The sequence below is a fragment of the Mustela nigripes genome, chromosome X, assembly GCF_022355385.1.
Source record: "Mustela nigripes isolate SB6536 chromosome X, MUSNIG.SB6536, whole genome shotgun sequence".
Taxonomy (NCBI): domain Eukaryota; kingdom Metazoa; phylum Chordata; class Mammalia; order Carnivora; family Mustelidae; genus Mustela; species Mustela nigripes.
In genome coordinates, this window is record NC_081575.1 from 104,723,887 (window position 1) to 104,749,906 (window position 26,020).

Sequence of the window (26,020 nt, forward strand, 5' to 3'; positions counted from 1 at the left end):
TGCTTATTTACTGAGGCATATTTATTCTTATATTTGCTTCTATGGTGGCTTTTATTTTGATTCTATTTTTATTTTTCTCCTCAGCTTCTTTTTGAATTTTGTTAGTTTATTTTCTAGATGCCTCTACTGTCTTATAATATATTCTTTGAACTTCTGCATCTCCTCTTTGGCTTTTAAGAAAGATCACGTTGGAAATGTTCTATATCTCTATCTCCACTAGCTACATGTGGTTATTCAGCCCTTGAAATGTGGTTGGTGCAACTTAGACAATAGATACCTAATTTTATTTTTCATTTAATTAAACTTAAATTTAATGAGCCACATGGCTAATGACTATCATAATGGAACACAGAGGTGCAGACAGTTGTTAGGATATACTTATTCTGTTTCTTTCAGAGATTCTTCTTGCAATTAATATATTGTATTAATAAATAAAATTATTTCAGAAACCTGAAGATTCTTTAGATTCAAAGAACTCATCATTATTGAAAACACAGTGCAAGAAAAGACATATACCTAGCTAAGCACAAATGTATGGTATTTCAGACCAGGAGGGATAAAAAGATCTTTAAAGCTTTCAGAATAAAAAGAAACACTTAGGAATGAGAGTCAAGATGACATCAAGCTCCTAAACCGTAACACTAGATGCTAGGTGACATTGAAACACAGCAACACAAGTTCTCAAGGAAAATTCTCTTTAATCTAGAATTCTGTACTTAACCAAATTATCAATCCCATTTACGGGTAGAATAAAAATATTTTAGTACACAATCTATACTCCTTAGGAAGTTATTTCAATATGTGGTCCAGTACAATAAGGGAGTAAATCAAGAAAGAAGATGGCAAGGGAATCCATAAAACAGTGGATTAATCTGGGGAAATAAGAGATGGAAAATTTCAGAAAAATGTCTGTATTACATTAAACCTAGAAAGCAACTACTTCAGAATGGAGCAGAACAAGAAGCTAGCCACCTAATAGATCTTAAAACAGGTTAATTTTGAAAGAAAAATAAAGATGATTTTATATCCTAAATAATTTATTTCAAGGGACAGTCTGAATACACAAATCTTTATTCTAAAGTTTTAACAAGTGTGAATGTTAGGATTAACATCATGGAGGGAAATCAGGCCTTTTCAGAAGACCCCGACAGTCAGTCTTGCTATTGAAGAAAGAATTTGGTTCTCTGAACCAAGAACCTGTTCTAACTTACTCTGATAAGCCCAATCATCTTACCACTACTTAATCATTTCAATCTTTAAACCTCTAAACCCAAAATCCAATCAAAAGAAAAAAAAAACTACAGAGTAAAAACTTGGTATTATTTAATGTCTTAAGGTTTCCTGTGTGAGCAGGTAAAAATACCGAAGGACACCTGCATGGCTTAGTCAGTTAAGCATTGGCCTTCGGCTCAGGTCACGATCCCAGGGTCCTGGAATCAAGTCCCGTATTGGGCTCCCTGCTCGTTGTGGAGCCTGCTTCTCCCTCTGCCTGCTGCTCCCCCTGCTTGGGCTCGTTCTCTCTCTCTCACAAGTAAATAAAATCTAGGGGAAAAAAAAAAATAACCACAGATGGGCAGCACCCCTTAAAAGGATACCTGAGCTCATGAGCAACTGTTATGTCCTAGACACTGTAGTCAGTGGTATCCCTCTATTTTATCATGATATCAATGACAATAGCTCCATGACTTAGGTGTTTTATCTCCACTTTACAGATTTGAAACCTGAGCACTTAAGACTAAGTAACCTGCAGGAAGCATTCTGCTGAGTAAGCAGATGTTCTAGCAGATAAATATACTTACAAGTTCACTTTTGGGCCTTCCTTTCTTAGCTTCCTCCTTAGGAACCCTCTTTTTGTGGTTAAAATTCCATCTTATTTTCATTATATAGCGTATAAAAGATTTCAGAGGATTAGTTATAATCTATCTCCTTTACCTCTTGAAGCTTTCCTGGAGACATTCAAAGATTTAATGAAATTAGTGTATTCTATAGAAGGGGAATTAAAGGATCAGAGCCATTCAAGTGTCTGATCTCAGTTACAGTGAGCTCTAGCATGATGTCAGAGACAGAACTTGTGAAAAATATTTGCCAAACTGGTCTAAAACACAGCTAACCAAATCTAGTTAGCCAAGAATGGATTTCTTAATACTATAAATTCAGGGGGAAAAGAAAGGAACGACTATCACACTCTCACCCTGTGCGGGCCTTTAGCAAAGGATTTCCTGATCAGACAACAGGAAGGTCTTAAGTGAAGCCAGTCCAGAGTTAGCGATGCCACTAACAGAGAGACTCCGTGTGAACAATAATGACTAGCCATTACGGACAGGCAGGCTCTGCCCTGGGTGCCTGCTGCATAGGATCTCTAATTCTCCCAACCAGTCCACAGGCCAGGTAGAAGGACTGCCATCTTACAAATAAAAAAACAAAGGCCAAAGAGAAATCAGTAAATTTGCTCGGAATCATACAGCTAATGACCAGCTGGGCTGGCATCCAAATGGAAAGCTGGCTCACTCTAACACTGTTGCCATACACTGAAGAATTTCTTGAAGCATGTTCTTTCTTTCCCTCTCTCATTTCTCTCTCCCCTGCCCAGCCCCCATTACCCCACAAAGTAATCACAGATCTGTTCAAAGGGCAAGCTGTTGGACAATTTTGTCTAGGTCACAAGCAGATGAACAGTAAATATGAGTCACAAGGCTCATCTGAAGCTCCAACTGCTTCTAAGGCCTTCAAGATAGACTTTTTACCCAATCTTATTTTTGGTGGGGAGAGGGGAGGACAACAATACATGTGCCTTACTTGACTGCTTCACCCTTGGTACAAATCCAACTGACATCCACACTGAACATTAAACCGATAATTCAGAGTGCCCACAAGAAAGACCATAATTTTAGACGGATTAACAGAAATCTTTTTGAATTTCATCAGAACAGGCTTAAAGCTTATTCAATATGTCTTCCTTAAATAAGACCTTTCTCACATTTCAGAAACATTCCCATGAGGATATATATTTTTTAAACTCTAAAATTGTATACTGTTGTTTACTAAACGTTAAGAAACAAAACTGACAGTAAATAAAAATAATGGTAAGATACAGAAACATCCAACAATCTGCCCACAGAACAAAGGAATAAAACAAATATTTTACCATGTCTCCTACACTAACAGCCCTGAGAATCAGTAAATAAACCATTAGATTGTATTAACCCTCAGAGTTTATGCATTAAACATAGAAGTTTGGATTTATTTCCTCAATCATTCCCAGAAGGACTTTTGTGGGAGGAGGTGCAGAGGGAGAGGGAGAATGAGAATCTTAAGCCCCAGCACAGGGCTCAATCTTACAACCATGAGGTCAGGACCTGAGCCAAAATCAAGTTGGACACTTCATGGACTGAACCACCCAGGTGCTCCCTTCCCCCAGAACCTTTTTTTTTTTTTTTTTTTTTTTAGATTTTATTTATTTATTTGACAGACAGAGATCACAAGTAGGCAGAGAGGCAAGCAGAGAGAGAGGAAGGGAAGCAGGCTCCCCGCCGAGCAGAGAGGCCGATGCGGGGCTCGATCCCAGGACCCTGGGATCATGACCTGAGCCGAAGGCAGAGGCTTTAACCCACTGAGCCACCCAGGCGCTCCCCTCCCCCAGAACCATTTTTATTAGCTATCCACTATGACCAAAAGTTGTGCTTAACTAGGAGCTAACATCAGACCATCTGGTCAGAACACCTCAGCTGGAAGGCCAGGGGCACCACGTGGACGGACGCAGGCAGTCCACGTGGTGGACGTGATCTGCGGCGTGTCCTTGTGGACGGATCTGCGGCGTGTCCAAACGTGCTCCTCCTCTGGTAATGGTTTCGCCATTTGCCCAGCCCCACGAGCCAGAAACCAGGAAGGGAGCTTTGAACTCTCCCTCTCCCCCTCAAGCCTAAATTTAATCCAAATTCTACTTCCTAAACATGTCGTGAAGCAGTTTCTGCCAAACTCTACTGATTGAGCTATTTCAAACTACCATCAGTTTCTTACCTGAACTACAAAAACCTCCCACAGTGCCCTTTTTGTTTCTGATTTTACTCTTACCTTGTCTGCTCTCAACAATGCCCTGAGGATGATCTTTCCAAACCAACAGCCTAACCATGTTATTATTAATCTGCTTACAACCCTTTAACAGCTTCCCACATTGACAAGGTAAAATGGGCCTCTTAGTGCCTTCAAGGGCCTTTATGATTTGGGCCCTGCCTGTTTTGTCTATCTTATTTCTCACCATTTCCTCCATTTTCTTCGCCAAAGATATTATTTGCACGCCAACAAGTAAGTCTCTGACCACTCCAAGATCTTTCACATCTCCTTGCCTTTCCCTTAAACAGGCCGTCCTCCCTCCCGCCTTACCCACCCACTCGTCTTTCAAATGAATTCACCTCCAATGATTGTTTTAAAGATGTGACCATGATATTGTTTCATTAAAAAAAAAAATCATTGTCCTTCAGATATATATACTAAACTACCTATGAATGAAATGATGAATGGAATCTGCTCCAAAATAATTATGAGCGGGAAGGAAATGGTTAGGAGCAGAGATGAAATACAGAGATTCAGGTCTTCGACCAAGCATCCACAGAACTCTGGTGTGTAATGCTTTCACAGCACGCAGCGCACAGAAGTATACCAAAAATCCACACACAACCCCATTTCCGCCCTTAACGCTTCCAAAATACTTCGTATTTTCAGTTTTGTATCTTTTCACAATCCACTGTAATGATCTGTTTCTGTTTGTCTTCCCTCTAGGATTGTGTGCTGGACTCTAAAAAGCCAGAGACTCGCACTGTTTATCTCTAACAGCTACCAAGGTTCCTAGCTTATTGTGGCTGGTCAAGAAATGTTTCTGAATGAATGAAGCTGCAAGGAAAGTAAATATGGGCAAAAGTAAAAATAACAGTTTCTGTATGATTTCTTTTTCTCATTTAAACATAAATTTGAAAAAAATCTATTCTTTAGATAGAAAAACAATAGAATAGGATTTGGAGGCCGTCTTGGTGGCTTCTGCTATGAGTTAAGAAAGAAAATGTTTAAGTCCCTTAAATTATTTCCTAACACTGCTGAAACTGGGTATTCAATAATACTGTAAATTTTTAAATTTTTTAAAATAATATAAATTTTAAGAACCACTGAATTCTAGTTGCCTCCTCCACCCACCTATAAGCAGTATTTAAGCCAAACTCTACTGCTTTGTAGTAGAAGCTTTATATTCGATGTATATAAATACACACACACACACACACACACACACACACACACACACACGAAAAAGGCAATATGAGAGTAGAGGGCAGACACCGGAATAAAACCACTTGATTCCACATCCTCAATCTAATGCCAGCTGGATGTATAACTTTGCTCAAGTTACTTAAACTGATCCTCTTTCCTAGGAAGTTAAGAAGAGTGATAACACCAACATTTATAAGGTTGTGTAAAGAAAATAATATACACTAAGTTCTGGCACACAAATACTATTTATTGAAGGTTTACTCTTACCTATTTTTATTGTTACCAACTTGTTACAAATCTACAATCTTTCCTGGGATAAAACAGCTTATGTCAAAAAATTTTTTCTTAATTGTCCATTTTGACTTGGTAACAATCAAACCACAAATATAGTCATAAATATTTTCCCCTTGAAAAGTGACCTTTATTAACAATAAACCTGCAAACTGACTCAAGGGTCATTTAAAAAATAGGTCTGTTGAACATGTTCCACACATTAGCACCTGAGCTCTTCTTGAAATACTAACTCAAATGGACTTAAATTATATAAATGCCACCAAACCAAAAGAGCTTAAGAAGCATTAGTTAAGAACTAACCAAACTAATGATTTATTATCATTCAGCTTTTATACAAGCAGTTACAAACTGTAGAAAACAGTATTTCGAAATCAACTTTATCTTAGTGAAAACGTCTTTAGCCTTAGTGTATAAAACCAACTAAATGGAGAGAAGACAGCTGTATTATTACTCCACACTCACCGTCATAACTTTTATTAGGCTTATGGTCGGAACAAAGTAAAAATTTCCAATTTTATAATCCACATGTTAAAAATTATGACATACTTTAACCAAATTAGTTTAAAGGGTTCTAAGTATTAATTATTTGCTATAATTATTCTTAATTTATCTATTTTAACTGCTTAAAATAACCGAGAGCACATATTTTATTAAAATGTATAGAAATGAAATGAAGCCATCATATAGGTTGACATTAGAAAAGAGGCTCTATGGCTAAATGTTCAATTTTTGACTGGAAGGACCGCATGCTGTAGAAGTGTATTAGTCGTTTCCCCTGATGTTACTGTAAGACAGGCAAGCATGCCCAAAGCACCAGTGTTTTCCATAAGAACATACAATGTCGCCATCACTTATTGTGTTACACCTTTTAAAATGGAATTATGCATTTTTGCCTGGACTTAAAAATTTAAACTTTAACATTGAGGGTATACTAAATTTTGCAAATTCACAAGGCACTCCTGACAGCATGGAACTAGTATAAGCATAGTATAAGGAACTAGTATAAGGAACAGAGTTAAAAGTCCAAAAAATAAACCCCTCACATTTACAGTCAATTATTTTCAACAAGAGTGCCAAGGACATTCAATGGGGAAAGAATTGTTTTTTCAACAAATGGTGCTGGGACAACTGAATATCCACATGCCAAAGAATGAAGTTAGCTCCTTATCTACCTCACATCATACACAAAAATAAACCCAAAATGGATCAAAGGCCTAAATACAAGAACCAAAGCTATAAAGCTCTTAAAAGGAAACACAGGTGTAAATCTTCATAACCTTGGAAGAGGAAGCAGTTTCTTAAATAGGAGACCAAAAGCACAGCAACAGAAAAATGTATAAATTGGACTTTATCATTATTTAAAGCTTTTGTACATCAAAGGACACTATCAAGGAAGTGGAGACTACGAACAGAATGGGACAACATACCTGTAAATCATTTATCTTGTAAGGAACTTGTAACTAGAATATACAAAAAATTCTTTCAACTCAATAATAAAAAGGCAAGTAACTCAATTTAAAAATGAGCAAGGCATCTGAAAAGACATTTCTTCAAAGAATATATCCAAATGGCCAATAAGCACATGAAAAACTGCTTGACATCATTAATCATCACAGAAATGCAAATCAAAACCACAACAGGATATTGCTTCCCATCCACCAGGATGGCTAGGATTAAAACAAAAACAAAACAAAACAAAAAACAGTATTCACAAGTGCTACAAAGGGTGTGGAGACACTGGAACCCCCGTACACTGCTGGTGGGAATGTAAAATGGTGTAGCCCCTTTGGAAAACACGCTGGCACTTCCTTAAAAGAGTAAACATAAGAGTTACCATATGACCCAGCAATTCCACATATGAAATGTATGTCCACAAAAACTTGAATACAAATGTTAAAATCATAGCTACAACAGCCAAAAAGTAGAAACAACTTACAAATGGACTAAAACATACCCCGTACACTGAGAAAGATAGGAATAATCTTCAGTAATAAAAAGGAATGAAGCACTGACACCTGCTGCAACACGGATGAATGCTGAGAACATTCTGCTAAGTGAAAAGAGCCAGTCATAAAGATCATGTATTACAGGATTCTGTTTATAGGAAATACCCCTAACAGGCAAATCTATCCAGGCAGAAAGCAGATTAGGGGTTGCTTAGATATGGAAGGGGCAGAGAGGGTTGATGGGAGTGATAGCTAAAGGGTATGAAGTTTCTCCTTGGGGTAACTACAAGTTACTAAAGTCTGATGATGGCTGCACAAGTGAGTGAACACACTAAAAACCACCGAATTGCAAACTTCCAATGGGCAAACAGTCTGGCACGTGTTACACGCTGTTACATGTGTCAAAACTGTTACCAAAAAAAGTTTACTTCAACACTTAAGTTGAATCTAGGATTAGAAAGAATACCTAACTCCTGTTCCTCTTCTAACTGTTCTAATTAAAAGACATGGGACATGTCAACAAGATCGAAAGAGTGACTTCTCATCGCTCATGGTAATACCAGAGGCACCCAGAGAATACTTGGCTGCACGCAGCTGTCGTAAGGCAGCGCCTGACTCATCATCACCAGATCTTCTCCAGCTTTCCCTATTGTACAAATTGATGTTGGACAAAATAGCATCTTGACTACACAGCTGCAAAGTGAAACTCCAGGAGGCTGGAGACCACTGCAAAGAAATCAGGGATGTCTGGCAGCTGTCTCAGATTAAAAGAGAACTAAAAAACAACTTGGTTAACACATGGATGACTCAAACATTCCACCTCAGAGACCCAGAAAGCTCTCTAAGTGCTCTAAAGCGGTACCACCGTATCTAGCCTAACCAGAACCAAGTGAGAACCAACAGCTTTTGATAGGGAAGAAATGAATTATTAATACCTTCAGTGTGTCACAATGCCTACAAACTTGCAGCTATAGCCTTCGTATATTCAACTAATATTTATTTCACACTAACAGGCATAAGGTTTGATGAAGAAGATATATCAATAACTAAGAGGCAGTGGGTACTTCCTATTTTCAAGACAAAGACCATCAAATTCAGAAGCAATCTTAATGTCTAGACTACAGAGATGACATAAGGAGGTCATCCTGGCCTCAAAGGCAGTTCTAGTGTGACAAAGAACATTTGTGTCTATATACACCATCAGGACACTGTAAAGAATGAGGATTGCTACTTCCTCATCATTTTAGTTTTTTTTTTTTTTTTTTTTTAATTTATTTGACAGAACACAAGTAGGCAGAGAGGCAGGCAGAGAGAGAGGAGGAAGCAGGCTCCCTGCTGAGCAGAGAGCCCGATGCGGGACTCGATCCCAGGACCCTGAGATCATGACCTGAGCCGAAGGCAGCGGCTTAACCCACTGAGCCACCCAGGCGCCCATCATTTTAGTTTTTTAAAAATATTTTTATTTATATGACAGAAAGAGACACAGCGAGAGAGGGAGCACAAACAGGGGAGTGGGAAAGGGAAAAGCAGGCTTCCCGCTGAGCAGGGAGCCCGATGCAGAGCTTGATCCCAGGACCCTGGGATCATGACCTGAGCCGAAAGCAGATGCTTCACGACTGAGCCACCCATGTACCCCTTTGTCATCATTTTAAATGAGACCTTCAGAGGGAAGAAATCTGCCAGGGTAGACACTAAAGACTTTATTAAAAGCCGTTTATTAGGCTCTTAGATCTAATGACTTACTGAAATTTTTGAAGAGTATTTAGATGTCTGTTCATGTTCTCTGACCAGTGAGGTAAATAAGTATCATAGGAATTCAGAGATACTACTACTATCTCTCATCATTTTATGAAATGCACTGAAGTTGACTGCTAGTAACAGCATCTCTGCGTTCTCTATCATGGAGAAAATCAGACCATAGTTCCCCTATATGCTTACCACAAAGCCTTTTTCAATCCTAAACTTCTGAAATCAATTTTGGTTTTAAACTGAAATGCAGTACTGGGAGGCAGAAACAGGAGAAATGTTAATTCCAAAGCATTCAACTGGTTTGTTCCAAAGCCAGTAGTAAATTAAAATTTTTAACATGACAATACTTTGAAAGGAAAAGGGATGGTGGTATGGAATGGAGGAAAAATGAATGAAGTTATCTGCAAAAGAACAACAGATACTACCAAAAGGCACCATCACCCCCTCCAAAGTCCCCATCCCTAAACCCAACTTAAAAGCAATCAGGGGCACCTGGATGGCGCAGCTGGCTAAGCATCCAACTTTGGTTTAAGCTCAGGTCATTATTTCAAGGTCATTAGATCAAGCCCTGTGTCGAGCTCCCGGCCTGGCATGGAGTCTGCTTGGGATTCTCTCTCTGTCTGCCTCAGCCCCTCCACTCATGCTGTCTCTCTCTCTCTCTCCCAAAAATAAACAAATAGTGCTTTAAAAAAAATTTTTTAAATAAAAGTAATCAAACCTTTTCATTATAGTAATATAGAGGGATTAGGTTATGCATGCACACGTGTGTGTGTGTGTGTGTGTGTGTGTGTGTGTGGTGTGTGTGTTCTGTATTCTTTAAGCTTGGATGTGACATTCTATTTTAAAAAGAAAGGAATAGGGGCACCTGGGTGGGTCAGTCAGTCGGTTAAGCGGCCAACTCTTGATTCTGGCTCAGGTCATGATCTCAGGGTCCTGGGACTGAGCCCCATATCAGGCTCTGTGCTCAGCAGGGAGTCTGCTTAAGAATTCTCTCTCCCTCTGCCCGCCCCCCACCACTCACATACTCTCTTTATCTCTGAAGTAAATAAATCAATCTTTAAAAAAAAAGAAAAGAAAAACTATCACTGTATTGTTAACTTATATACATACATAAAATATATAAAAATACATAACAATAACAGTTTGTATCCACCCTTATTTGCTTTTTAAGGAACATTAAAATCTATATAAAATAGCAGAAACCCAGGGACCAAAAGAAAGAGGACTGTAAGATTTTTTTTTTTTTTTAAAGAGGGAGTTTTCCTTTTTTCTTTTTCATTTATTTATTTGTTTGTTTATTTGTTTATTTATTTATTTATTTGACAGAGAGAAATGACAAGCAGGCAGAGAGGCAGGCAGAGAGAGGAGGAAGCAGGCTCCCTGCTGAGCAGAGAGCCCGATGTGGGGCTCGATCCCAGGACCCTGAGATCATGACCCGAGCCAAAGGCAGCGGCTTAACCCACTGAGCCGAGCCACCCAGGCGCCCCGGACTGTAAGATTTTTAATGAAAATTCTGTAAGTCTGGACTCTGCAATACGGTGTATTCTAGTATACTGGGGTCTCTGGGTGGCTCAGCTGGTTAAGCATCCGCCTTTAGCTCAGTCGTGATCTCAGGGTCCTGGAATGAACCCTGTGTCCAGCTCCCTGCTCAGTGGAGAGTCTGCTTCTCCCTCTGCCCCTCCCCCTACTCATGTGCTCTCTCAATAAATAAAATCTTAATAAAGAAAAAAAGAATCTAGTATACTATGTCAACCCTTACTAAATCAACTTTTGGGAGGTTTTTTTAATGACATTCCTGGAGGGCTGAACTTCCTGAAAGAGTAATGAAGGCAAGAGGTAGTATGAAGCTACAGGTCAAACCAATGTTATACATTTTACTCCTTAGCAAACAAGTTTCAATGAAAAGGGAAGTCAAGGAGAACCAAGAGTGCTGTCTCCTAAATATTTCACCAGATCCCTTTAGCCCTTTGCCCTCATAAAGTACGATGAATCCAACTCCTTACTTTCTTCAGCCTTGCCTCTGGGCTGCCTGGTCTTACAACAGAAAATCTGGTAGTGGTATTTCAAAATGGTGTTTTCACACTGAATGGCACATCTGACATACAAACTAAAGACTCCCAATCTCAGCCAGCCCCTCGATGCAGCTAAATAATCTATCCTGTAAGTTCTTAAACTTCCTGCCCTGGTCCCTCCCTTTAAGACTAAGGCTTTTCAACTTGTCACCTCTATTCTTCAGCCTTCCACCCAATCTCTGTACATCACATATTGGCAGATGAATTTGCCGCACAAAGAAAATAGCTCTCAACATTTTAATTTATTTAGTTAAATTATTTTTAAAAATTTATTTACTTGTCAGAGAGAGCGAGCAGGGAGAGTGGTAGGCAGAGGGAGAAGCAGGCTCACCGCTGAGCAAGGAGCCCAATGCAGGACTCAATCCCAGGACCCTGGGATCATGACCTGAGTGGAAGGCAGATGTCCAACTGACTGTGCCACCCACGCATCCCTTTATTTACCTTTTTAACAGATTTTATTTTTAAGTAATCTCTACACCCATTGTGGGGCTCAAACTCACAACCCTGAGATTAAGAGCTACATGATTTAAAAAAAAAAAATTTTTTTTACATGCTTTACCAACTGAGCCAGCCAGGTACCTGTTCCCAATATTCTAAAGCTCCTTTTACTGCCTCTGTCTCAGAGAAGGTAGTCCCTCTTCTTCTCTAGACCTCACCCAGCAGCCTTCCACGGCTACCCTGGACCTCATTATTCCCTCCTCCTTCTCTGGAATTGCTCCATCTGGTAACCCCTGGTAACCCTTCCCTTATCTTTAGTCTCTCTATCCAATGGTTTGTATCCTGCACATATAAGACAATACATATACTCAATACACTTTCACTATCCAACCAAACATCAAAAGCTATACTCTTGCTTCTTCTGTCCCTTCCCGACCAAAATGGCCATTTATACAAATCGCTTCACCTACTTCACTTCCACCAACTTCTCAATCCATTACCGTTCAGCTCTTCTATTTCCTCTCCATTGCCCCATGCTGTATTGAAACTATTTTAATTAAGATACAAATGACCTCCTAATTGCTCAAAGAAACAGGTCCACTATCTCCTTTCAGTGATGACATTCTAGAAATTCTTTTCATCTTTAACAGTATTAAAAAGGTCTAAAGATTTTCTCCTCCACTTCCCCAAACCTTCTGATTTTCATGCGCTCCTCTCCATATACTTACTGAATATCTAAAGGACCCATACTTGTTATTCTGCAAGCACTCTCTGAGGAACCACCACCCATTTCCATACGGGATACCCTCTGTATTTTGTTGTCCCAAATTTCTTCCTCTAGCCACAAACCCTCTCAAAAGCAGCAAATTCCAGGGGCACCTGGGTAGCTCAGTGGGTTAAAGCCTCTGCCTTCAGCTCAAGTCATGGTCTCAGGGTCCTGGGATAGAGCCCCGAATCGGGCTCCCTGCTAAGCGGGGAGCCTATTTCCCCCTCTCTCTCCACCTGCCTCTCTGCCTACTTGAGATCTCTCTCTCTCAAATAAAAAAATAAAATCTTAAAAAAAAAGGCAGCAAATCCTATTAGCAACTGCTTAGAAAAAACATCCATTAGATTGACCCCAGCGAGCAACTCTAACTTCTAACAGGTCCTAAATCATGTTCTCTCCACCTCTCGGGTAACAGCATGCCCAGGCACCCAATTCCCCAAGGCAGAAATCTTAGGCTCCTCCATGAATTTTTTTCTCCCTCAGCTCCCCACCCCTATTATATCTGTCACCAAATCCCATTCATTTTACTTCCTGAACTCTTGAATCCAGTTCCCCCTTACATCCCCATTCCTATGAAGGCACTTAGGATCTTCTTTATCTCATAAATGAACCATTTCAACTAACCTCCACCACCAGTCTCTCCCTCATCTATTCTTATTCTGTATCACTATCAAAATTATCTTGCTAAAATAAACTCAAACTTCAAATGGCTATCATATTTTTCCCTGTGAGATTGGCAGAAACTAAAAAGGAAAATAATACCGTGTTGGTCAGTTGTGTAGGGAAATGGATCTTCTCATAAACCTGGTGGGGGAATTATTATTGGGCAGAATATTGAGGCAATATCACCAGACTTATAAATGTGTATATCCTCTGATCTAGCAATTCTGTTTCAAGAAATTTGTTCTAATGAATTCACCAAGAAGTACCCAAAGATATACAAGTACCTCCTAAAGTTCCCATCATTCCCAGCAACAGCCAGGACTTTTTTTTTTTTTTTTCTTTTTAAACATTCTATACAATTTGCCTCGAATGTCTCCCAACTCGTGCCCTTCTTCACCTGGTAAAAACTAGAACTCGTCCTTGAGCTCAGGTCAGCAACTCCACCTGGTCTCCACAGCAACTTGGTCATGTCTCTGCATCACAGGGCAATCTCTCTTTCTCTCCTGCAATAGGCTGTGAGCTCTCTAGCAACAGTGGTTTTATGTATTTTTTTTATTTATCACCTATCCATATCTGCACTACTTACAACAATGTCTAACACAGAGTAGGGAAACCAAACACATGTGTTCAATGAAGGCGTTTTCTTCCTCTTCACACAAAGAATTCTCAATTTCCAAAATCGGGAGCTTTTAAAAAGTATTTCTTAAAATGCTGGTGGACTCCAATATATGTTATGTGAAATTCCTCTATTGTAACAGGTATTCAAGCAAAGCAAACAGTCTTGTGAATTTATATAAGCAAATAGTCTGTGAGTCTTTGTTTGACGTTTAGTTCCTAAAGGCACAAGAATCCCCATACTGGGTCAGAACTGTGGTCTATCCAATTGAGGATTTTATCTTTGAAAGTGGTACCAAGAAACAGGTTGTATAAAGATACAGCTATCCTTCCAGACGTTAAGTTAGAAATGTTCAAGTGTATTCCAAAACACCTTACTTTCTTCAATAACCTACTATGAGTCCATCATACTTGAAATCACGTTTTGGAATCATTTAAAGTTTCAATACTATGCCAGAGCTCTTTTCCATGCTGTTACAGAAATAGCATTTCACATGTAAGTAGGGTAAGTACGTAAGTAGTACATAAGTAGCACTGTGCATCCATATACAAGAATGTTAGTTTGATTATACACTTTTTTCCAAGTTGAACTCCTTTTTAGTTTCAAGAGGATTCCTAATTCTAATAAAGGCTCATAACAGCCTAATCACATCCTTCATGATTTCAGAAAGTTCAGTTCTACTCCTTTCCATCTTTGTCTTTCTAGACTGAAGAAATCTCATCTTTCTATTGTGTCCTTATAGAGAAACGCCTCTTTACTCTGCACCATTTCACTTTTCTTAATTTTGGGTTATCTTATAGGCTCCACACTGAAACAATGCAGGTAGATCTATGAGATTTACTTTAATTTTATAGAAGTCGAGAAAAATTTCACCCCTGATGTAAGTTAGGAAAGACAGCCTTCAAAAATACCTTTGACAATCACGGTACCCCAAGACTTACAGGAAATCATAAGGTAGTCCTCACAGTTGCTTTTGTCATCATCTTGCTGGTCCACAGGGATCCCATTGGCATCTATGACTGCTTCAGAGGCACAATCTGCTACCAGTACTTCTTCTGAAACGACGTCCGTTGTCAGAGGGTCGGTGACGATTTCTGCTTCCACTACACTGTCATGAACCACGTGTTCAACATGTCCAACATCAGACACATGTATGGATTCACTCGTCAAGACGTGTTCTGGCATAGACATTGAGGCTGAAGTAATGTCGGAAGCTAAAACATCATCTGGGACTGTGCAATGTGCTAAAGAAACTTCTTCAGTGACATCTGAGTCCAGCACTTGCTCAGGAATGATGACCGTTTCAGACACATCTGCTTCTTCCATGATATCAGGGCACTGAACATCTTCTATAACAACATCCTCAATAACATCCTGGATCACAACTGAGTCTGGGTCATCAGGAACAAAGTTATGCACAGTTATGTCTGAATCCACAACATCTGAAACAAAAACAGTTTCTTGTACTTCCACAACAATCTGATCACCGTCCATGTGTGCAGCATCAGCTCCTTAAAAAAAAAAAAAAACAAAACTGAAATCACAAATCACATGTAGGTGTGCATGACTACCTCAAATAATGTAGAAACTATTTAATTCCTACCAGTAAAACAGACTAGCTCCTCAGTTTTCTCAAACACTAATACAGATCAAAGAGGGAATCTATTTTTGAATCATACCGGAAACATAAATTTTTAATACAAGAACTTTTACTCTCATCCCAAATCAACTGACACATAAGGAAATACAGGAAAACATTAGGCACCCGAGACAGTCTCACACACACACACACACAGAAAATCATCAGAGTAAAATTCTGGGCTCACTAAAGCTAATCCCATATACAAAGGTACTTAAGGGATGATTATAAAAATAAGTAATGCAAGTTCAGGCGACAAATACACCATTTTCCTTCATTATATATGTTCTCATTTATTTTTCCTTCTTGTTCCATCTCTTTCTCCTCAGCTCATATTTTTTCATCTCTCCACCTCTCTCATGTATCTCTTTTATTTTCACCCCTTCCATTTTTATCCCCCTTTGTTCTAGAACAGTATCTCACCAATACCCTCCATTTATGACTGTGGAAATTTAGAAATTATCCTCTGAATCTAGGATATAAAAGGATCAGGGCATAAATGAGAAGAGGGCTAGGAGGCCACAGTTACAGAGAAAAGACAACTGGCTAAGGAGTCTCTGTGGACAGATGAGATGCATAAAAGTGCAGCTGCTCTGGAGTGGTGGAGGCCAAAGTTAGTTGGAACGGTGCCTGCCCCAACTTCACCAGGGTATTCAGTCTCCGCCCAGCCTCTTCCTGTCCCCCTATAACCCAATCCCCTAGGCAGCTCCTCAAAATATAAGAAACCTTACTCTAGTCCACTCTGCAATTAAGGAATAAAGGTAGAAGGTTGAATCAACTGAAGCCCCGCTGAGATTAAATGACTTCACCAAGATCACACAGTGTGCACAATTATGGTGCGCTGTAAATATTAATCTGAACGAATGCCACAAATGGGAATCAAAATCAAATATCCATGCCAAAAACATAGGATAAAAGAAAACAAATCCAGTATCTTGGATCCTGGTCTAGAGAAAAGCAAAGTTTTATAAAAGTCTTAACCTAAAATGCTACTCTGCTGATTGGTGCTTCTGGAAGTGACTCAAACCAGGCTGAGTCCAAGCAGCTGCCTAACTCAACAATTGTGTGTCACTGGCCAGGTCCTCAGAGACATATGGCTTTGTTTAACAAAGAATTACTAACAAGGGCCAAAAAAAAAATCATTAAAAAGATGTAGGAAATCTTACAGCCAGTTAATATCCATTTTAATCACATCTAGAAATAATACAGAGTATGTTTGCTTTAATTTCTATAGAACTTCTACAAAATGCTTTATTCTCATTTATATTCCATATTCTCAATATTAACATCAGCAAAAGATCATTGTAATCTCCATTTCACAGACATGAAGATGAGAGCATTTGGTGGCAAGAAGAGCGGTTATAAAATCTAAATCAGAGAATACAGTTTGGACACTTGTTCGTTTTGTGACCTTGGGCAAGTCATTTAACCTCTGAGTTTCGGTTTCCTCATCAGTCAAATGAGGACAGTAGTATCTGCCATGCATACCTCACAGGACTGTTGTGATGATCAAATGGGAATGTATGGGAAGTATTCTGAAAAACTGTAATGAGAGGTTTCATTATTATTAGGACATGAAAATGGAGGCCCTGACAGATTAAGTGACTTGCTCAAAGATAAACAAACACCGTAGTGTTAACAATCAGGGCTGAAATGCAACAGCCCTTCAATCTACCACTTAGCCAATGACCTAGGCTCACTTGTGGCAAGATTAAGCTACTAAATAGTGTGTGTTTTTCTCCAAAGAGCTTAGTCTCTCTTTCAAGCACATTAATTCTACTTCATGTTCTAATGAAGAGAGAATTATACCTTTGCATTTATCATTATCAAACTGAAGTTACCAAATGTAAGTTAAAAGACTATTCTAAGAAAAATAAATATACCCCTACTGGATTTAGAGATTAAAGAGGATTGAAGGAAAAATTAAAATTTAAAATTATTAATATTTAACTTCCTGATAAACTGAATCACTATTTAATATACTGCAATATGACCATTTTAAGTCCAATGGAAAACCAGTCAACATTTTATTTAAAAGGGTGGCTAGCTAGTGGGATAAAAAACCATTTTACATTATAAAACCTAGCATAATCATTGTACAATGCTACACAACTGCAATCATGGGTAACCTGAAACTGTAAAAACATTTTATTTCCTATTTTTAGAACTTCATGAATTTCATCGTCCTTGGAGTTTGGAGTGTGAGGGAAGACTCCATCTTCCTGAAGCAGAGGGCTCCTTTTGTCACCCTGTGAGAGACACGGTTGTAAAAGTAGGATAGGGTCAGAATGTGAAGGGCCTGGGGCTTATATTTTACCTTCAGGGTAATGGAAAACAGAGAAAGGATACAATCCACATGTTATTTTTCTGATCAGTATTCTAATTGGTGGGCAGGACAAAAGAGACTAAGGGTAAGGAAAAGAATTTAAAAGTTACTAAAGACTAAGAATGAGACAACAGAGAACGTCTATGAGGGAGGAAGTCAAATGAAGAGATGTAAGCAAGGAACATTTTCAAAGGGAGAAATAACCGGACTCAGCACTGTAACTCGGCAAGATGCGAGTAATTAAAGGGAGCACCCGCGTTTTGATACTGCTGCTGTTATGGAGAAGAACACGAATGCTGGTTGTGAGGACATTTTTAAGGACAGGAATAATGATGTGCTCATTTTAACAAATGTAGGCGTGACAGGATAAAAATATACCCAAGTGTGAGTATCAATGTGAGAGTCTAGCAATTTGTCCACTTGATAGCCAACTCCAAATCTGGTAGTTGGGAAGCACAACAACCCAAGTTATACCTGTTGCATCAAAAAATGAGTTTGGCTCTTGTGGTTGTAATTCAAGTCCATCTTCATCCATGGCCTTTAATTCTCATCAGTCACAGTTCCTAAATCAGAAAAAAAAAGTAAACCAAGCATTACTTTTTTAATATCATGTATTAAAAATCTCATCATGACATTTACATTTCTGAAACATTCGAAATTGCATGAGAGATGAACACCTATCAAAAATTTATCTGGGGGACGCCTGGGTGGCTCAGTTGGTTAAGCAGCTGCCTTCGGCTCAGGTCATGATCCCAACGTCCTGGGATCGAGTCCCACATCGGGCTCCTTGCTCGGCGGGGAGCCTGCTTCTCCCTCTGCCTCTGCCTGCCATTCTGTCTGCCTGTGCTCACTCTCCCCCCCCACTCTGATAAATAAATAAAATCTTAAAAAAAAAAAAAAAATTTATCCGGGATGCCTGAGTGGCTCAGTGGGTTAAGCCTCTGCCTTCAGCTCAAATCATGATTTCAGGGTCCTGGGATCAAGCCCCACATCTGGCTCTCTGCTGAGCGGGGAGCCCGCTCCCCCCCCCCCCCCCCTGCCTGCCTCTCCGCCTACCTGTGATCTCTGTCAAATAAATAAATAAAATCTTAAAAAAAAAAAACCACCCCTTGGGCATTCTGCCTAACTTACACTGACCCCTCTTAACTGACCCTCCAATCTAGAGAAGTAAATTCCCACAGTGTACTTATGCTCTCCAGGCCACATGTGACTGGCACTAGGTAAAAAAAAGTAAACACAAGTTTATCTGTGAGCATAATAAAATCAAAGTCTTATCCCTGACAATCTGAAACCATGAACAAAGGTCTTCTCCCCACCACTACCAACCCTGGTTGTAACACAGGACATGAGGAAGGCCATTTTCCAACTTCAGGTTAGATTAGTGAGACAAGTTTTACATATAAAAAAATAAAAAAAAGAATCCACGGAATGCCTGGAGAAATAAAGTAGAGGGAGTAGGGAGGGGAGGTTTACCAAAAGCTTTTTAGCTCCTGGTTCTAGACCTTTCTGAAACCCAGCTAAAGAACCTTACTTGCCTTGGGTTTTTACATGACAACCCAATGACCTTAATGCTCCCTTTTTTCTACTTAAGCCCAAACTTACAAAAACAAAAAAACTTGGGGCGCCTAAGTAGCTCAGTCGATTGAGCAGCTGACTCTTGGTTTCTACTCAGGTCATGATCTTGGGGTTGTGGGATCAAGCCCTGCACTGGGCTCCTCTGCACTTAGCAGGGAAGTCAGCTGGAGGATTCCCTCTCCCTCTGCCCCCTCTCACTGCTCACGCACAGAAGCTCTCACTCTCTCTAAAATAAGTAAATCTTTAAAAACTGAAAATCTTAACTAATTAAATACTACACATTTAATACTAATTACTAATAAAGGATTGTGGTTTATTCATGTTGTAAATACTGCATAAACCTCCTCCCTCATTGGTTTCCTTATCTACTTTCTCACTTTCTAATCCAGCCTAAATGGTACTATTTAGATGCATTTTTCTTTTACATTTATCATTTTTTGCTGGTGATATAAGGACTGAATGCCTCTTACTAAAATTCCAAATAACAGAAAGTACAAAATTTTTCAAGTTTATTATTTTAGTAATCTCTATAACCAACATGGGGCTCAAACTCACAACCCCCAGGTTATGAGTCCCACATGGTGAATGAGCCAGCCAGGTGCCCCAAGAGTCATTTTTCTAAAGATTCACCTAGATGATGTCACTCTTCTGTTGAAAAATATTTAATGGATTCGGGCTGCTTCCAAATAAAGTTCACACTCCTGCCATGTTCTGAATTCCAGCCCCAAACTATCTTTCCATCATTCTCTCCCCTACCTTCCCTTCAACCACCTCCCCCGAGGACTTCAGGAACACACTTCAGCCAAACAAAACTGTCCCATGTCCCCACTAAGATGCCAGCTCTACACTGAGCTCAGGGTTGCCTCTACCTGGCACTCCTTTCCCTTATTAACTCTGCTTAGACCTTTACCCCAAATCCCCTCAAACAAACACACACACACACACACACACACACACACACACACACACACACACGAAAATAATCTCTCCTTCCTCTCAATTTCTACAGAACTTTTATCCTTTTACTGATTTTACTTGTTGCAATATTTATTTTTATATAACTTATTTTCAGATGTTAAACATACATATAAATAGTTCTTAAACATCCATGAAAAACTGAAATAACATTAATATAACAAATGATTTTCAACATGTCATCTCTGAGACATAGTCATTTTCAAAGAAGGACCTGTTTTGTGTTATTTATTCAAACTGCTTCGAATTAAAAGGAACAAAATATTTTCAACTATGAAAAATGGAAAATATACACGCTTTAAATAATTTGTCAACTGCTCTCTCCGCATTAAAATCACCTCTGGCAGGGCATCTGGGTAGCTCAGTTGGTCCTGAGTCCTGGAATCAAGCCCCCTGTCAGGCTTCCTGCTCAGTGGGAAGACTGCTTCTCCCTCTCCCTCTGGCCCCCCACTCGTGTTCTCTCACTTTCTCAAAAATAAATAAATTCTTTAGAAAATAAAAATAAATATAATAAAATCATCTCTGACCATAATGTTTTCTCTTCCCCCCCCCTTAAAAATGTAATTACAAAATGATAAACAGTAAATTAATCTTCTAAACATAATGGCATACTACTTTCCAAAATTAAGCCAATTAAGAGGCCAATAAATAGGTTAGGGTATTAAGGCCCTCTCTCCAGTTTCCCTACAAAACCCAAGCCCATCAGCTCTAAGAATTCTCAACCCGCACACTAAAAATTCTTTTGCTGGGTATTCATCCTCCTTGGCTTTTCCATTTGACAGATAATCACTCCCCTGGATTCCAGGATTCTCTCCTTCTCTCATTTCTCTTCCCACCTTGCCAACTGCTGGTTACTCTGCCTCCCCACTCCTTACTGCAGCCTTGCCCCCAAAAGATCAGCCCTCTTTTATTCTTTTTATTCCACGGTTTCAACTGCCATGTACACAAAGATGAGTCCCCAAATCCACATACTCGGGATAGCCCCAACACTTACTTCCACCAGACTGCCTGCGGAACATTTTCATCAGGACAGAACCCTGCTTTCTCCTGACATGACCACTATGGCCTTTTCCTTCTTCCCTGCTTAAATTCAATCAGGTTGTCAGCCCTTCTCCGTTTCTTCTCCACAACTTCTCAGGATTCTGTCCCTCTCTATTTCCAGCGTCACCGCTTACTCTGAGCTTCCTATTTCCTGATTCCCACCACCCCCCCCCCCCCTCCCCCGCGCCCCCCCCTTCCCCCCCCCCCCCCCCCCCCCCCCCCGGCCCCCCCCCCCCCCCCCCCCCCGCCCCGGGAACGGGGGATGAAAATAGCCTCTCCACTGGCCTTTCTGCCACTCCCACAACAAATGACGAGGAAGCACGTTCCGTGTGAGGGCTGGGGCCAAGTCCTGAGGAGGCGGTCCTGCAAGTCACATCTGCTGAACACTGATCCTCCCAAGCACCGCTTTGACCCTTGCTCAGAAAGCCTGCAGTTCCCCAACATGCCAGCTGCTCGAAAATATTAACCCCAGCCATCACAACAGACTTATTAGCCATTATTCCCATCATTTTACATCCTATCCATTTATTTTCTAACAGATATACTGGCCCAAGTGGTGGGTATCCACTCAACTTATTTTTGACATAGGTGAGCAGTAATTATTAAACAGTTTTGACTGATTATTTTTCACTCTATTTTGTCATTACAAAATTCACATCAGGAAAAAACACGTTTTGTACCTTCAAGCGGAGAGGACTATCCTTCAACTTTGTAACCCCTGTGTGGTTAGAAGTAATTCTGATAATCAGAATGAAACCAATGTTCTTAGAACAGAAACTACTTAGAAGAGTTCTCAGGATTAGGAAAAACTAAGAGTGGGGAAATGTGCACTAATAACATAACTGAAATTGCCCCTGCCACTGCTGCAAAAACCAAGGCCAGAGTTGAATCTGGAGGCAAATAAGCAGAATGGTTCAGAGAACCAATACTCTTAACCATTTAGGTGAACACATACTAACATTTTGTCTGATTACCAAATGTCCTCAAAAATACTTCTGCGATCCCATTCTCCCCTCAAGGTCAATAAAACAGTCCCTTCCCACTTGCAAAAATCATGATCCTAACCATGGTGTGGAAGGATTCACAAGAGAAAAACACAGTTTTAAGGGAAATAATGGGATGAGCAAAACTCAACAAATTCACAAAAACTTTCTTCCATTCTTTAAAATAAAGCAGTAAAAATACCATACCAAGTTAACAGGTATAGCAAGGGCATTTATCTATCTTAAATTAGGGTAAAGAATATATTTCCATCTTGGATCTCTTGATGCCTAGACATTGTAATGATCTCCCTTCTTGAGCAAGTTAACAGGGTTCTTACATATTCACTTTGCTTTCTGCAGCTATTATGCATACAAGAATTACTTTTCTGCTTTTGGCCTCCCCAAAACTCACTGCCTTCTAATTTTATGGCTCAACCCTAGTTCCTCTCCCTAAGTCAAACTCAGAGAACCAAACTGTACTGTACACAGCAAATGGAATTGCTCAAGCTGCAAGAAAGGCAAAAAGCAGATCTGTTTCTAAGAGAACTCTTCTTTCTTTCTCTTAAGTAAACTCTACCCCCAAATGGGGCTCGAACTTGAGACCCTGAAATCAAGTCACATACATACTCTTGAGATTTTTCTTAGAGCAAAAGTGGAACTGGTGAAAATTTACATTTAAAGCCTAATTAATATCTTCCCTCTTAAGCTACATTTCTAATTTTTACCCCATGTTGTTCGAAGTTGGCCATTATTTCTTCAGATACCTAATGGAATTATATTTCACTTTTCTTACCAATTCTGCCCTTAAATTAAGTTTGCCTCTAAGCTAGCCACTCTTAAATTTTTGTCAAGTCCTCTTTATTTTCACTGCTACCTCTCTACAAAGCTCTGATTTCTTACATCCAGAACCCAATGGGGCCTTTCCAATTAAAAGACTTGAGACCTTCTGGGGGGCACTGAGCTGGCTCAGTCTTAACATGTGGGACTCTTGATCACAGGGTCATGAGTTCGAGCCCGGTGTTGGGCACAGAGATCGCTTCAAAAGAAAAAAAAACCCTGAGCCCTTCTTGAACTCAAGGAATTTTCTTCTGTTGTTTTTGTATTTCCTCCCATCTTCTCTATTCATTCATATTAGAATTTCTGTTATATGATGTAAGGACTCCTAAATCTAGCCTCCATGTTGCGTTTTCTTTCATATTTTCTTTCAACTACATTCTAAAAACCCCTAAACTCTTTTCTCTAAGCTAGCTAATTTGATCTTTATCCCTTCAACTGAGTTTTTAGGTCATATTCTAAGATCAAAATAGACTTAGCTTCTTTTTCACAGCGATCTTTTCTCTCTCTTTTTTTTTTTTTTGGTGGATACAGTATCTTCCCAAATATCTCTGAAGATCTGAAGTTAACTCTATATTCTAAATTAAACTGTCTCCTCTGCTGTCTCATTATTTAAGTGTTTAGATTTGGTGCCTCTTTCAGACTGATTTTCCTCAAAAGCATGATTCTTCTAGATTGTCAATTAATATCTGTAGATGAAGGTCAAGACTAAAGTTACATTCTGATAACTGGATTGTATTTCCTCAGCTCAAGTGAGAATCCCTATATGCCTAGCAATGAATCTAAATTATGACCACATTGAGAGCTCTATAGTCTAGAAGGATGAGGCCAAGGGAGAGAAAAGAACCATGTAAACAGCCAGGCTTTCCTTTAATGAGGGACAAGCATCCCATCTTCCAGGTACGGGAGGTCCAATAACCCTCAGATTAACTACAAGCTACCTAAAGCACTGTCCCTTTCTCCCCACAGTATCCACACAATGGAATTTCCTATGGACAATCTGTAACTCAGAGTGCTGAATTTCTGGCATTATCTCAGGAGGAAAACCACATGAGAAGACATCTATACTCATAGGTAAATGATTTAGCTTTCCATATCTTTAATTAACTGGCTGTGACCTCAGCTTGCTCTTTCAGACATCCCTGCTTCTGAGACTAGGAATAATGCAGAATGAAATTTCTGGATGGTCCTTCCAACTTTTTGAAAAAGGCTACAGGTTCACTAAGCTCCCTATGGTACTGCCATTTTTTGATTCTCAATTGCTTTATTCAACCAGAAATTTGTCATATTCTGGATGACAAGTGGCGTACCTGTCAGTTTTTTTTTTTTATTTCTCTGGATTTTTCTGCTTCTTCAATATGATTTTCAAAGGGGGGGGGGAGTAAAATGTGTGTGTTCTCTAGTCTATCTTGAATTTGAAATCATTAAGAATTTGCATGTATCAAATAAAACATGAAAATATGGGGCGCCTGGGTGGCTCAGTGGGTCAAAGCCTCTGCCTTCAGCTCAGGTCATGATCCCAGGGTCCTGGGATCGAGCCCCACATGGGGCTCTCTGCTCAGCGGGGAGCCTGCTTCCTCCTCTCTCTCTGCCTGCCTCTCTGTCTACTTGTGATCTGTCAAATAAATAAACAAAATCTTTAAAAAAAAAAACAAAACTATGAGACAGAAAGAAAAAATTAATAGTAGTGGCAAGTTACAACTCTTACCAACACTTGACAGATCAAATACTCAAAAACTAAGGAGGGGTGCCTGGGTGGCACAGTCAGTTAAGCATCCAACTGTTGGTTTCAGCTCAGGTCACGATCTCAGGGTCGTGACATCAAGCCAGCCCCACCTTGGGCTCCACACCCTCAGTTCAGAGTCTGCTTGGGGTTCTCTCCCCCCCACCCCCGCCGCCTCTCACCCTGCTCTCCTGTGAGTGCTCTAAAATAAAAAAAAAATAAAAAAAAAAAAAAAAAAAACTAAGGAAAGAGATGTATATAATTAACAATATTAATCTAATAGCTTTATCTCAAATTCCATTCCTGAAGAATAATATATTTTATTTTCAAACAACCTTGCCCACCCTCTGTGATTGGAGGAGGAAGAGAAATGCTTACTGCTGTGAATACCCGAATCCCGTCATCCTTCCTTGCCTTGCCCTACTCGGAACTTTTGTACACTTGCTCAAAATCTCAATGCCAAGCTTTTGTTACAGATCAGTTTTTTCCATAGAACCAAACCGAGCCAATCAATAACTTCACTGTTTTGTTTAAAGTCTAAGAGTTTGAACTTGCAAAATCTATTAAAATCTGGTCCTAAAATGACAAGTCTTCTTAATGCCTTATTTTTCCAAAGCCCTTATTCATGCTCAGACTTAGAGCTGCCAAAGGACCCTCTGAACCTAGATGTACTGATGTGCCGTCAACACCAAGCACTAGAGTTTTTAAAGGCCTTTAAGTCTGTAGCTTGATGTTAGGAAATGCATATCCTTTCTAACTAGTTTTTCTTATGTAAAGCATATGAAAATATTGCTGTTTAATTCACTTAATAATATGTCAATCCAGGTTCATTACACAACAATCTACCGTAGGGGGGTAGAAGGATGGACAAAATGGAAGGGATGTAAAAGGTACAAACTTTTAGTTATAAATTAAGTAAGATAGGTAAAATGTACAGAATAGGGAATTCAGTTAATGATCTGTAAAAACTTTGTACAGTGACAGATAGTAGCTAAATTTATCATGGTGATTACTTCATAAGGTATATAAATGTTGAGTCACTACATTTTAATATACTGAATATACTGTACCACATATACTATACAATAATATATAATACACTGGAACTAGGAACACTGTATGTC

The 26,020-nt window shown here is 39.5% G+C and overlaps 1 protein-coding gene across 6 annotated transcripts in view; it reads right to left on the reverse strand.

Moving 5' to 3' along the window:
• The window catches only part of ZFX (zinc finger protein X-linked), a 57,082-nt gene that overhangs the window by 14,452 nt on the left and 16,610 nt on the right, over nucleotides 1–26,020 (reverse strand). For all 6 annotated transcript variants that reach the window (XM_059385711.1, XM_059385709.1, XM_059385707.1 and 3 more), the window contains 2 exons: nucleotides 18,240–18,328; nucleotides 14,742–15,311 (listed from right to left, as the gene is read on the reverse strand). In XM_059385711.1, the coding sequence (XP_059241694.1) occupies nucleotides 14,742–15,311; nucleotides 18,240–18,300 (631 nt within the window). In that variant the 5' untranslated portion in view covers nucleotides 18,301–18,328. The remainder of the gene's footprint in view (nucleotides 1–14,741; nucleotides 15,312–18,239; nucleotides 18,329–26,020) is intronic.